General features: G+C 44.9%; 1 protein-coding gene across 8 annotated transcripts in view; it reads right to left on the bottom strand.

Moving 5' to 3' along the window:
* The window catches only part of LOC132569374 (transducin-like enhancer protein 4), a 222,268-nt gene that overhangs the window by 141,158 nt on the left and 65,616 nt on the right, over positions 1–15,494 (bottom strand). For all 8 annotated transcript variants that reach the window (XM_060235383.1, XM_060235385.1, XM_060235384.1 and 5 more), the window contains exon 5: positions 9,029–9,091. In XM_060235383.1, coding sequence (XP_060091366.1) covers positions 9,029–9,091 — 63 coding nt within the window. The remainder of the gene's footprint in view (positions 1–9,028; positions 9,092–15,494) is intronic.

Raw genomic sequence — 15,494 nt, 5'->3', positions numbered from 1 at the left:
GAAACTGTTAAGAATCCTCTCAGCAGGTTCTGTCAGGGCTCCTTCAGTGGAAGCCATTATCATTAAAAATGGCTCTCTTAACAATGGCACACACTGCTTTTTTTTACAGCTTATTATTTACCAAGCCATGGTGAGGGATCACATTCAGATGTGCTTACAGAGGCTGAATCCAGACAAGTGAGAAGTAACTGTGACTGGCAAGCAACGTGACTTGCAACCACACCACCTTTATTAATGGAAACAGACTCACTCTTATCCCTCAGGTTGCCACTAGGAATGGAATGATGGGGACTGAAGCTGGAATCAGTGCTCTCGGAATGGCATGGCAGCTCCCAGAGTGGAACGACTGCCCTTGGAATGAGATAAACTACTCTGAGCTTGGAACATCAGTCCCTAGAGTGGAATGATGGCTCCTAGGAATAGATTCAGTGTTCTGGGACTAGAATAGCAGGCCACAGAATGGAACGACAGCAACTGGAACCAGATAAAAATGCTCAGAGATGCTCGTAAATCCGCTCCACATTTTCACTGCTGTAATGAAGTCCATGTGAGCCAATTGGCATTCCTGGCTTCCATTATATTGACTAGAGTAAACATTCCATCATCTCCCATTGTTGCCAATGGGCAATCCTGTCATTCATTTTGGGATGTGCTCCAACATTCAACTAAAGAGCCCAACATAAAGCAATTTGAGCAAAGCACACAATATTTTAAGACGAACAGAACTAATTTCAAAGTTCAGAATCCAAGTCAAACCAACCTGGCAAGCTGATAAAAAGCCCTGGCAAGAAGACACTGACACACAGTAAAGTTAAATAAAAACAGTTCTGGGAACCTTAAAATGCTGACCACCATTATTCCCACATACTCCCAAATATTTTGGAATTTTGAAAGGAACCATTTACCAGTATCCCAGATACCATCAGACACCTAAATATGTCCAGATACCATCCCAGATACCATCAGACACCTAAATATATCCAGAAAATACTTATATTTTTTGCAGATATTTATTCTGTGGAATATCAGAATGCATACATCTAGTTGTCACCCTTCTTTTCCACAACTACACCTGGAAACCTAGGCTGAAAAATTGGTCAAGGTACCTTCCAACAACTTTATTTGCCAAAAAAGCAACCCTAAATAGGTCCAGTCTGCAGTGGAGGGAATCATTACTCTTCATCATCTACCATTTTATGTTGGTCAACCTAATCCAAATCATTTTTTTCTAAAAAGGTTTTCTCTTCCTACTCCAGCTTCTCAGAAAACTTATGGCCTAATGAGTAAGAATGAAACAACCAACTGATTTTGAAAGTGCAACTTAATCCACTGGACTACTTTAATTTAGCTCTCTTAGTTGGTAAAATGTTGAAGATGGTATTATGTTCTAAATATACATGCTTGGAGGTATGGTCTGAGCCTCCTTAAAAATCCTGGGCGAGTGGGCATCAATGTGGCAAATGAGGTTCAGTGTGGCCAAGTGCAAAGTAATGCACATTGGGGCTAAAAATTCTAACTATAAATACAAGTTGATGGGGTGTGAACTGGCAGAGACTGACCAAGAGAGAGATCTTGGGGTCGTGGTAGATAACTCACTGAAAATGTCAAGACAGTGTGCGATTGCAATAAAAAAGGGCAACGCCATGCTAGGAATATTAGGAAGGGAATTGAAAACAAATCAGTCAATATTATAATACCCCTTTATAAATCGATCGTACAGCCTCATTTGAAATACTGTGTACAATTCTGGTCACCACACCTCAAAAAAGAAATTATAGCATTGGAAAAAGTGCAGAAAAAAGCAACTAGAATGCTTAAAGGATTGGAACACTTTCCCTATGAAGGAAGGTTAAAACACTTGGGGCTCTTTAGCTTGGAGAAATGTCGACAGGGGTGACAAGATAGAGGTTTACAAGATTATGCATGGGAAGGCAGAGAAAGAAGTACTTTTCTCCTTTTCACATAATACAAGAACTCGTGGACAGTCAATGAAATTTCTGAGCAGTCGGGTTAGAACTGAAGTTAAAAGGAAAGACAGGTTGCTTACCTGTAACTGTAGATCTTCGAGTGGTCATCTATGCATTCACACTTGTGGGATACTGCGCCTGCGCCGGTCCCCGATCGGTATCTGTAAAAAGCCCGGGAATTTTCCGCGGTCGGCGCCACTGAGCATGCGCAGGCGTCCCATCGCGCATGCCCAACGGGGCCATCGCGGCAATCCCGCCAGTTCCTTCGTGACTGCTGGAAGCTCCTACTGGAGGGAGACCGTCAGCAGTGGGGAAGGAGGGCGGGTAGTGTGAATGCACAGATGACCACTCGAAGATCTACAGTTACAGGTAAGCAACCTGTCTATCTTCTTCGTGGTCTCTGTGCATCACACTTGTGGGAGATTAGCAAGCAAGGCATACCTGGAGGTGGGGAGACGGTCAACCGGAAGCAGCAGTCTGTAGCACCGCAGTCCCCAGCTGAGTCCTCTGCTGAGCATGCACGTCCAGCGCGTAGTGCTTCATGAAGGCATGCGGGGAAGACCAGGTGGCAGCTTTGCAGACGTCCGCCAAGGACACGCCCTTCAGGAACGCCACTGATGTTGCCATCGCTCTTGTGGAGTGTCCACGGACAGGTCCAGGCAACGGCTTCTTCGTCAGTAGGTAGCAGAGCTTAATCGTCTCTGTCAGCCCCTTTGAGAACCTCTGGGACGAGATCCTGGAACCTAACTTGGGAGCAGCGTACGAAACAAACAGCTGCTGGTCCTTGCGAAAACTTTTAGAGCGTTTTAAATAAAAGAGTAGGGCACGCTTGACATCTAGAGCGTGCAACCTACGCTCCTCGTCCGAGAAGGGGTCAGGGAAAAAGGTTGGTAACCACACCTCTAACTTAAGGTGGAATTGGGAGGCCACCTTCGGGGGAAACTGATGTCTGGGGCCATAGAGACACCAGCCTCTCTAAAAACTATATAAGGGTAGTCACAACGCATCGCCGTGAGCTCCCCCACGCGGCGAGCAGAAGTGATGGCCACCAAAAAGGCAGTCTTCCAAGACAGGAGCTGCAAAGAGCACGTGGCCATAGGTTCAAAGGGACGCCTAGTTAGCCTGTCCAGGACTAGTGTCAGGTCCCACAACTGAGGGGGTGACCTTGATGGTGGGTGCAGCCTAAACAACCCCTTCATAAACTTCTTGGATTGAGGATGGGCAAAAACCGAATACCCCCCCCCCACAGGGTTGTGGTGGGCAGATATTGCTGCCAGGTAAACCTTAATAGAAGAGAAGACCAGGCCTGCATCCACCAGGGACAGCAAAAAGTCAAAGACTGCCGACAGGCCTGCCTCGTTCGGGGAGCCTGAATGGTCGGCCATAAAGCTCGAGAACTTCCTCCACTTCCTATCATAGGATGCACGGGTAGAGGGTTTCCTGCTATTCAGTAGGACCCGCTGGACCCTGTCAGAGAACTCTATTGGTCTATCAGCCACTCTGTCAGCTTCAGGTGTGGCACGTTGTGGTGCAGGACGTGCCCCCCCGAGACGACAGAAGGTCCAGCTCCACTGGGAAGTGGTAGACGTTCCCCCCCCCGACAGCTGGAGCAGGATGGAGAACCAGTTCTGGCGGGGCCACCATGGTGTCACCAGGATGCAGCATGGCCCCTCCCTTGCTATCTTGTTGACCACTTTCGTTAGCAGCGGAAGGGGCGGGAACAAGTAGAGGAACCAACCCGCCCAGGGGAGGAGAAGTCTGTCTCCCAGAGATGCTGGGTCCGCCCCCCCCCCGGAGCAGAACATGGGACACTTCGTGTTCTCTGCTGTGGCAAAAGCGTCCAGTTGTGGGTATCCCCAACGCTGGAAGACTGGCTCCAGGAAGCGCCACTGCAGTTCCCACTCGTGCGGTGACGCCCCCCCTCTGCTGAGGGAGTCTGCCTGCATGTTGAGGACCCCTGGGAGATGTGCCGCCTTCACGAAAATGTCGTACTGGAGGCACTCCGACCGTAAGTCCATTGCCAGTGTACAGAGCCGACGAGACACTGTTCCACCCTGCCTGTTGATATAGCTCAGGGCGGTGGTGTTGTCCGTGAGCAGTGCCACTGTCTTTCCCGCCAGTTTCGGGCGGAAGGAACGAAGGGCGAAGTGCACCACCAGCAGTTCCAGATAGTTTATGTGGTGCAGAGCCAGCTTGGGCGGCCACTGGCCCCCCACACACAGGCCTTCCATGTGGGCCCCCCAACCCCACAGGGAGGTGTCTGTGGTGATGGTCACTGTGGGAGCTGGAAGGTGGAAGGGGGCTCCCTGGCAAATGTTGTCCTTCGACTCCCACCACTGGAGCGATTGTAGTGTCATTGGTGGAATGGTGAACCTCTTTCGAGGTGAGTCTTTGGCTGGGCGAAACTGACGAAGAAACCATAGCTGCAGGTCTCTCATCCTCAGTTTTGCGAAGAGTAGCACGCTTGTCGTCGCCGCCATCAGCCCCAGCATCCGCTGAAGCTGCTGCGCTGTGCCCCACCCCTGCCTCTGAAGTAACTGTACTGTGTTTACAATGTCCTCTGCCCTCTGGGCGGGAAGGAATGCCCGATGACGGTCTGTGTCCAGCACTGCCCCATGAACTGCACTGTCCTTGATGGAGTGAGTTTTGATTTCTCTAAGTTGACCTGCAGTCCCAGGGCATCGAGAAGGTGTAGTGATCTTGAGCAGTCAGGTTTTCCCTTGATCTGGCCACCAGGAGCCAGTCGTCTATATATGGGAAGACCACCACTCCTTGTAGCCGGAGGTGGGCAGCCACCACACTCATCATCTTTGTAAAGACCCTGGGTGCTGTGGACAGGCCGAATGGTAGGGCCGTGAACTGGAAGTGCTGAGGGCCCACTGCAAACCTTAAAAACATCTGAACTCTGGGTGGATGCTGATACGGAAATACGCATCCTTGAGATCTAGGGTAACCATCCAGTCCCCCTGATTGATGAGGGGCAGGATCGATTGCAGTGCGGACATCCTGAACTTCTGGCTCTCGCTCCCTTCTGCCTCTAGGCACCGTCGATCTGGCTGCATCGGCCAATGTCGACGCCTCCACGTCTGAGGCCGACTCGCCGCTTCATTGATGCGAACCCGCCGATGGAGATCGTTGTGTCAGGTCGATCTCCGCTTCCACTGCGGGAGGGCGAGGCTGATGAGTGCTGCCCCTTGGAGTCGATGGGCTCCGAAGTGGGGAGGCCAGGACTCTCTTCGATGGTTTGGTGGCGATCAGCGCCGACGCATCGGGGGAAGGTGATGGAGTGCGTGGCCGCTTCCGCTTCTCCTTGGCCTTCACTTTCTTGGAAGAGGGCTCTCGCCCCGAGTCCTCCCGACGTTTCTTGGCTGGCACATCAGCCAACCCTTCGAGGGCTCGTTTAGTAGGGCCTCGCTCCGTCGGCGATTCCGCCTCCACTTGGGTCACATCGGCCGATGGGACCATCGGGGCCTGGGTGTCCGCCATTTTCGGTACCGATGCCGATGGGCCCGCCGCTGATTTCGGAGGACGAAGTGCTGATGCAGTTAGTGCGGCCGATAGCCTGGCCGCCCTGTTCTTCCTCGTTTGCTTGGAGAAGCGGAGGCAGTGTGGGCAGGCCTCCACACGGTGCGCTTCACCCAAGCAGAGAAGACACAGGGAATGGCCGTCTGGGGGGGCGATCTTCTTCCCACAGACTGTCCATAGACAATCGTCGCTATGCAAGCCCTCTCAGAGTCCTCTGAGGGGAAAAAATCTGGGGGAGTCAACAGGGGGAAGGCCCCGGAGGGCGATCCGCCGCTAACACACACACACACACAAAAAAAAACCTTTTTTTTTTTCTAACTAACTAACTACTAAACTAACTACTACTCTATCGAAAATAACAAACAGGCTATATACACAGTAGGGAGAAAAAGGGCAAAAACCCGAAAGCTCACCAACCAGGAACACGAGAAAACGCAGCTTCTCCGCGCAGCGGTCAGAAAGGAACTGGCGGGATTGCCGCAATGGCGCTGTTGGGCATGCGCGATGGGACGCCTGCGCATGCTCAGTGGCGCCGACCGCGGAAAATTCCCAGGCTTTTTACAGATACCGATCGGGGACCGGCGCAGGCGCAGTATCCCACAAGTGTGATGCACAGAGACCACGAAGAAGAAGTACTTCTTCACCCAAAGGGTGATTAACACACGGAATTCACTGTCACAGGAGATGATGGCGGCTACAAGCATAGATGGCTTCAAGAGGGGATTGGATAAGCATATGGAGCACAAGGCCATCAGCGGCTATCAGTCACAGCGTATTGTTGGAACTCTCTGTCTGGGGCAAGTGATGCTCTGTATTCTTGGTGCTTGGGGGGGCCACAGTGGGAGGGCTTCTAGTGTCCTGGCAATGATGGATCTCCTGATGGCACTTGGGTTTTTTTGCCCTTGTGTGACACAAGGTGTTGGTCTGAATGGGTCATTGGCCTGATCCAACATGGCTTCTCTTATGTTCTTATACCCAGCCTGCATGGTTAAACTTCTTATGCTTCTTCACATGGAGGATGTTATACATCCTGATGTCATCTTGGGCATGGCTTAAAACAAATTGATTATTCCTGCAACTCATAAACTTTAAAACCTTGCTTATATAGTACCAATATAAACAGAGGTTCCATTTAATTATTTTTTATATTTTTTATTAATTTTCTGCTTACTCCTCAATTTAAGCTGTTAATTACAAATTATAAAGGACTGTGGCATAGGCCCAATATATTTTAAAACAACACTTTTTCCTGTTCCCATTTCGAACTCTAACATCAAACTATGGCCCATTTTTAAGGATATTATTATACAGTTTTATTTTACAGCAGAATTTAAACAGCAAAAAACTTTTTCTCTGTAATCTGCTAATCTATCAAGACAGTGAAGGATTCAGCCTATGTTAAGTTGGGTGCTATCATTCATTCAAGTACACTGAACTCAGACTAGACATGTTATCCACAACCCACAGATATCAATGGCAATACTCTCACATCAGTGGCTCAGCATTTCCCTTCTTAAATAGGTTTACATTATCATCATCATTTCTATACCTCCCATAGCCAAGCAATATAAACAGCAAAATACAATAAACAGACATACAAAGAGAAATAACCAAGCCACTGCAAATTCAGCAGGATTTTCCCCTACTATATCCAACCCTGTTAGCTTCAAAGCAGTCTACTTGATTTGGGAGTAGTATTATATTATGATCTCAGATCTGCCCTTCACAATTGGGAGCTGGAATTTAAGATGCAAAAGTAATTTTAAATTCAAAAAATGAATCATGGAATCAAAACACTAATACAATGTATTAAATTTACCCATTGAGGGAAGGGTTGGTTATTTAAAAAAATGAATACATTGACTACAATCACTTAGGTTAGCTGTATTGGGGTTCAGCATCTCTGAAATCTTTTATGGCAAGCCACTGAGACTCATTCCATGGGGCATAGGAAGTTCAAATCTCCATCAACATTGCTCACTAGCTCCTGTAAGAAGGAAGTGGCTACAAAACCGCAGGAAAGACTGAGAACCAGATTTTTGCAATTAATGTCAGTTCACAGCCAAATCATAAACCACACCACAAACCAATACAAACCAGAAGGTTGGTCCACGAACTGAACTGGTTCATGGCAGTTCAAGACCCCTGCTTTCTGCTCCCCACCACTTTAACCCCCTGCTTTTCAAAACTTCAACAAACTGCCTCAAAATTCGTGGACGTTCGTGGTGGCTCTTCAGTTTGCAAACTTCAGTTCATGAACCACGGATTGGCCAAAAGTCCTGATAAATTTACATTCATGAGCTAGTTTGTGCCCATCCCTATTCAGAGTGAAATAACCCTACAACATGAGAAACAAATAATATCTGAAGGGGATCCTTTGCTCAAGACCTTTGGTCAGAGGAGGGCAATAATTAAAAAAAAGGGATGAAGGAGTTTTCTTATTCTGAATTCCTTTGCCAATTTTATCTTTTAGGTCCTTCCAAGTCAATGGCATCAAATTACCAAAGGTATAACATTCCATCAGTTTCTACCTGTTCTCAAAAGCTAAGGTTAATAGGAAAACACTGGAGACTCATCATTTCAGTGAAATCATATGCTTCTGGAAACTAGCTTACCAACTTACACTTTGGATACTTTCTCCTCAAAATGCAGATAATGACTAAAAAAAGCCTTGGTTAAAAATCAGGATAAAGTGAGGAGGAGAATAGGGAGTGGAATGAACCTGCATTAGCCTGTTTACTGTCTAAAGCATCAGCAGTTGATAACTCTTCATATTTTCTGCCGAGCTTAACAGCAGTTGTCAAGAATGCTGCACAAATCATGCCTTTCCAGCAATTTTTCAATATATCCTATTAGATGCCAGCTTGACAGAGTCATATTTCCAAGTACCAATGCATTGACATGGCAGGCAAACATTTTTATATAACTAACGGCCCGATCCTAATGCTTACTGCAGCAGGACACAACAGCGTGGGATGTAGGCATACAGCTGCTGCGGCAGCACAACACAACAAAGCCATTGTCAGTGACATCAACACCCCAACAAGATTGCAACTAGCTAAGGCCCTGAAAAAAGGATTAGACAATCTTATGGAGGTCGATTAATGGCTGTCTGCAATTGTAGTTGACAGGAAGCTCTGTTTGGAGGCACTGTAGGGACAAACAACAAGAACTGGCAATCACTACCCTGTCCTACTTGTCAGTTTCCAGAGGCACCTGGCTACTGTAGGAAAAACAATGCTGGACTAAAAAAAAACTTTAGTCTGATCCAGCAAGGTTGTTCTTGTTCTTGTCTGCCTTTATTCTGGTGTTGAAGGAGGTAGATCGGTAAAAATTTTAAGGTTGCTATTTGAAATTGTCTTATGCATATGAAGTCAAGATTAAGATACTGGGGAGATGACAGTGGAATGAGAGCGAAGAAGAGTGAAACAGAAGTGCTAAAAGCATCACACCGTCAAAGGGCTACCTCGGTTCACCTCAAGAAGAAACAGTTATCCTGCAGTTTGAGATCACTGCATACAAACAACATCTCTTACCTCCTGGGATAAGAAGGGTATGACTTGGGCACATATAGCATTCAGCCTCTTGACAATTTCTGCCTGTGGGTGAGAAAGGAAACATGTTAGTGAAATGATGCAAATATACCAAGGTGATCTTATAGATGACAGATAATGCATTTAAAATGGCAGTTTTCACAGAGAACCAAGATAAACCTTTTGAGTGGCTTCAGATTCTGGGTTGTAGCTGCTATAGCAATATCCATTCTCATGTTTCACGAGTACATTAAATTCTGCTCACTACACAGAGACAGCAGCATGAGATAGGGGGTCAACATTCATAACTCCCAGATCAAGACAGGGTTCATAACACACCAGGTAAATGGTAATTGTAGCTTTTCTCTACTCATCTCCACAACCCCAAAAAGAAATCTTACTAGAAAAGGGAATCAGCTTTGGTGACTTCAGCAGCCCTACATAGCTGTCTTAATGCCAGGGTACAGAAATGAGTTATGCCATGCCAGCCCTGTGATTATTCCGTAAGCTGCTGCTTGGAGTCCAGAGTCATATAATTTTCTAACTCCAGCATCCAGTTCCTTTATCACACTAAAATATGTCCTGTACAGGGTGATTTATGTGATGAATATGGAGGACCCTGCCTGAAAGTACAATCTTGGTCATATAGGTGACCTTTGGATTTCTTGGAATGTGGAATCTTCTCACTGCAGGCATTCTCCTAAAAAGAAATAAAATGTAAATGACAGACCCAATTGAGCAATTAGGCAGTGAATAATGGTAAACAATAATCACTCGCCACTTACAGAGTTTCTTGCAATAGTGAGTGCTCAAGCTTCAGTGCAGTACAGAGAATTTAATTTCCCCCAGTCAATTAAGTTCTCTTGAAAGGTTTCAGGATGCTTGTACAGGAAACGAACAAACCATGTTTTTAAAAAAACCCTCATGTTTGGACACATTTCTCCCCTCCGGAACAAGATCATTTTCAAACAAAGGGGACAGAAAAACTACTGACTACATATAAGATCAAATATTGAAGGAAGAGGACTTTTTGAAATATCATAAAATGAGATTTGAATACTATAGTGTTATTTTAAAAATAGCAATTGGCTAGTTACTATTCAATCTGAAATAGTCTTTTAATGCCTCATTAAAAAAGAAATACGAAATCTCATCAATGATTTTCACGTTTAAATTGCCCACCATGCAATGTCCACTGACCTAATTAAAAAACAATATCATACCCTTCCCTTATTTTCCAATTTCCTGATATCCACAAGTTCCTCAAAGTAGACCTGATTTCTGGGCTCAATTCTGAGTTACATTAGATGAACAGCCTTCAAATACACATTGTTTTTAATTAAGCAAAATATTTAGAAGTGTAAAGGCAGGGGGAGGAGATAGAGGCATACAGTGAATGACAGCACACCTATTCTTGCTTTTTTTTGAGGGGGGGAATTACCATACAAACAGATCCAACAGAGGTGAGAAAGTGGTGGAAAGTGCATGTAGATACACATACGCACAGAGCATTTTGGATATGATGATCAAGGGAACCCAAAATGTGCTGCACTAACTGGGGCTAGTCATATATATTCTTGATTTAACTCCCAGAAGCAGATACTGATGCATGGAGATCTGACTCTCAAAAGCTTACACCCCAAAAATCTTGTTGGTCTCTAAGGTGCTACTGGACTCCAGTGTAGCCTTCTACTACAGCTAGCCTCTGAATATTTGCTCCAAGAACCTGACACCCAGATTGCATGTCCAACCTTCCTGGTGGTTGTGTCTGAGAAGAGACAGTAGGCGATGCTGACAGATAATTAGCAGTTCATCCTGGGACTTTGCCAACAATTTATTCATTTGAGCTCTGCAATGACAGAAGCCTTTTGTAAATGATCCCAACAGTGGAGATCCCACATCACCCTTGGAAACAACATACAGGACAAGAATAAGGGTCCTCACACTTAACTAGTACACCAAACTGATATCTTGTCTATGACAAGCGTAAAATAACCAGGGTAGCCTGAAGGCAGCAACATTAATGGGGCTAAAAACATACAGCAATTCAGTTACATTATGAAGCAGTTAGTATGGATGGATGCAGGCAGTTTTCTGTTGATAATCTACAACTCTAGCCTTGGCCCAGTGCACAGCTGACTACTCTGCCTAACTAATTTCAATAATGCTGAAGTTTCAGATGCAGCAGTTTCAAAATGAACACAGTTTCAGAGAAACACTGTCAGACTGCTTGATGTGCCTGCTAGTACTGACACCTTGCCCTAAGTCAGCCTTTCACACAGGATTAAACTTTTGCAGTCATTTTACAAACACATACATAACTATGTTTGCTGTGATATGGCAATGGTCACCCACAGCCAGCTGGTCATGGACAGAGAGTCAAAATGGACAGGAATTTCAAGAAGCTAACATCATCTAGAGGGTCATGTGAATCAGCAGCCCTTCATGAACTGTAAATAAATTTAGACTAGACCAAGGGCTTATTCCCTTAGACTTCTACTTCAGCAGTAATAAAATGAGATTCATAAAGTTGGTTCACACATCAGTAATGCCAACTTATTGGGTGTTATTAATATCCCTACTGGACATGGGCACGAAACAAGCCATGAATCATGATTCATGTATGAATGGGGCTGATTTGTGGTTCATTCCAAACTGGTCCAGAGATCCTGTTGCTTCATTTGGTTTGGTTTTACATTTCGTCTTTCCAGACAGCCTGGCACTGATTCAATCAATCCCTAGGCAACACTTGGGTTGGACATCTGGGAGCCCTAGAAACACCAATAGCAGTTGTCCATAGCTTGATTGACAGCTCCAGGAGTCAATCACAGAGCTCCCGATCTGAAGCACAAAGAGTTGCCATGAAAACCAAAGCTGATCTTTCCTGGGGGGCACCTGCTTTGAGGGGCTATAACTCAGACATTCCAAATTCAATTTTCACCAAACTTGGTGGGTGGGTGGAGGAGAGCCTGCTGAAGACTACTGGTGAATTTCACACCTCCCACACCAAACTAACCAATGAAACACAATCTGGATCAGAAAACAAACAAATAATGAAATGAAGCAACCACCATTTCTCCTGGTTCATGCCAATCCCTAATCCCTACCTATTTTGAATCTAATGTATACAAGGTTGAAGAGTCCAGTAACATCTTAAAGACAAGAAAATTCATGGCAGGGTATGAGCTTTCATGAGTCACTACTCACTTCTTTAAATATCTTTTCTACTGTTACAGACAAACACAGCTACCCATTGTGATCTATACACAGGGATGGTCACCCTTTTCACACAAACCAAGAGACAATCTTCCTTGCTTTCAGTTTAAAGACAAATTCCAGAGAAATAGTTGTGCTAGCTTACTGTTCTTTAAAGAACACTAGCAAATTTCTTCTTACACTGGTTTACCTAGACAAACACCTACTTCATTGGTTGGCAATCAACTGAGGTAGGGCCTTGGTGAAAAAAATTCATGCCACAACATCTGTCATTGCTTGTAAAATGCTACAGGACCCTCTGTGGTTGCTTTCTCCTGAATTAGAGGCTCATGACATGGCAGTTCATCTAAAGACAGGTAAAGAATAAAACAAGAATATACTTGTAGTTCATGCAGAACAGTGGAAGCACGAGTACTTCATAATCTACTCAAAGGTGACAGTAAACTGAAAGGAAGTAACTAAGCAGGATGGACTCAGCTTTAGCAGTCTGGATTCCCGACCCATTTTCACAAGGACAGATTCTTCCAGAATGAAGATATTTTGAAAATCAAGATAGCCAACACCACTCTGATTATAGAAACAAGCATTTCAGAAAGGAGTACACACAGGGAAAGACCTATTAGCACTTGAGACCAAGATTCAAAGGCCACAAGAAATCAGAACAGATTTTTCCATTCCCCCTCCCTCCAGTACCTGGGGGAGCACTTTCCCCCCTTTTGCAATGCATTTTAACATCATTTTTTCTTACTCAAACATATAGTATGACTTTTTAAATAATATAAAACAGTCTACAGCATCGGCTAATGACCTGTGAGACATTTGTGGGGGTGGGGTGGGAATCTTATCCTTCCTTCTGCTTGCTTGGCCACTGACTGGCCAACTCACATTCCAAGAGTGTTGCCAGCTCTGTCTACCTGCCTTCCTCCTCCTCCACCTCACAGTGTCTTACCTTCACTTGCCTGGTTCACTCAGAGGCGGCAATGACAGTTCCTGCTCCTCCTATCTCACCCCCCAACCTGCAGCCCTGGCGGCTGAGGAATAACGATGGCTCCCACCCCTCACTGGTCCTCCTCCCCACCTCCCACTCCTCGCTTGCCCAGTTGGTTTGTTCCCCAGCAGCTCTTTCTCTTCCACAACTGGTTCATGCTGTGACGGGTGGCAGCTCCTCCCTTTTCAAAAATGGAACACAAGCTTTCACAACATATATTTTAAGACCCCTGTCGTATTGTAAAAACATTTAAAATATTTACTTATTTTTGTACTTTTCTACAACCATGGGGGTGCCCCAGAACTGTAGTGAAATACTACCTATCTGGACTTGGCCACATTCCCTGGGTGTTTTGATCCACAAGGGGCCAGGTAGATATGTGATCAATTTATACTGTAAGCATATACAACACGTTTTTAAGACTGTTTTATTTAAACATAATTTTGGTACCAATTAATATGCTTTAATTTGCTTAATAAAAACTTATTATAATGTCCAGTGCTTTCAATGTTAAAAAGTTTATTACATGCAAATGTTCTGGTATTTTTATTAGTGTTTTTATTGAAAAAAGAAATTGTTTTCTATCTTCAACTTTTTTCTGTCTCTCAGATGACAAAAGTTAAGATACATGTGCTAAGGCAGCATAAAGTATAGCAACTTGCAACTCCTTCTGAAGTAATGGGTACGTTTGCAGTTTTTCTGGTAGAAAACCAAGACATGCATGTATTTTAATTCCATAAACAGACCAAACAGTACAATTGTATAAGCTAAATGGTAAGTTGCATTAAATTGTTAAATAGTGTCAAATCTGTGAAAATGTTACATCTCTATTCCCACCTTATTCCTTTAGCTTACATGTCCTATTATATAGTCCACTTTTCTTAAAGTATCAACAGATTTTTGCTGAGTGCAAGGTATGTCAGCTAAACAACACTAAAGATCAGCAGATCTGTGAACAAAATATTTAACCTTGAATAAAAGACACTGAATAGCTCAGAGAGAAAACAAGTGATTTCTGTTCTCAAAACAATCCTTTAATTCACATGGGGGTGCAACATTCATTTGTCCTTCTACCCATAAGTTTTTTACTTTAATACAAGGAGGAAGACAGACCACCTCGAAAGGGACATTTTAAAGTTGGATTCTACTTTGCATCAGTTTGTTATTACATTCAGTGACAAAATGCTCTTTCATGCAAAGTCATTATCCCAACAACAGACACACTCATACTTGAGTAATTTACATTTCCTTCTTTCATCAGCACCCTTCTGACCTTCTCACTATGCAATCTTCTAAAAGGCAGTGCCTTCAAAACCTATCTAACCTACAAAAAAATACAGAACAATATAACATTCTCAACAAGATACTCATTAATGAAATACTTCAGTTGCACAAACACATTTCCAAAGTAAAAAAACTAATGAACCAAAGATTCTCATATTTTTCAGCTGTTTAGACCAAAAACCATAATGTAAACTTATATTTGCCTGGGCTACACAGGAAAATAAAGAGTGCAAGGATGTTCATATTATTACAAAGGCAAATGTATGCTCATGCTCCCTCATGTGTGCACATGTGGAGTTACATATACATGGTCAAGCATGATCAGCAGATTTCTCACTTCGATTCTTGTGACTGTGCTGGTCCTCTTCTACACACTCAGAGCTGGCACACCTATTAGGTGACCTTAGACAGTCATCTAGGGTGGCAGCCCTGGGAGGGGACTGAACTGGGAACCCCCTGGGAAGGGGGAGGCTGTCCTCTCCCTCCCAGGTCATTTAAGTTGCACAGGAGGGTCCCAGAAGCTGCTGGGCTGGCCTCCCCTTCCGCTTAAAGAGCCCAGCAGAGATTTTACAACACATGGGGAGGCGTGCAGCTGCTTCTGCTGTCTCTCCCATGCGATTTGGGTTGCTGGCACAGGGGGTGCTGGCAGAAGCAGCTGCAGCCTCCCAGTGTGATTTAAAGACCCCACCAACCAGCTGGTCAGTGGGCTCTTTAAAACACATCACACTGCTCTTTCCATGTGATTCGGATCACCAACAGGGGTGGCCATGGCAGGTTGGGCTGGACAACGGAAAATATAAGAGGGACCCTGTGGGTTTAACTTAGGCTCTGCTGGGCTGCCTGGTTTCTGGCAGAACCTGAAGAACAGCCAGTCCTGTGGAGAGATCTCTCCCCAAAGGATTGGCTGCTTTGCCAGCTCTGCTGCACTGCCCAGTTTCAACCACAGGACCAACTGTTTTACAGGCTCTGCTGTGCTGCCTA

Source organism: Heteronotia binoei, chromosome 4 (assembly GCF_032191835.1).
Source record: "Heteronotia binoei isolate CCM8104 ecotype False Entrance Well chromosome 4, APGP_CSIRO_Hbin_v1, whole genome shotgun sequence".
Lineage (NCBI taxonomy): Eukaryota > Metazoa > Chordata > Lepidosauria > Squamata > Gekkonidae > Heteronotia > Heteronotia binoei.
The sequence above is the reverse complement of the archived record's forward strand: the minus strand, read 5'-3'. Positions and strand labels throughout refer to the sequence as shown.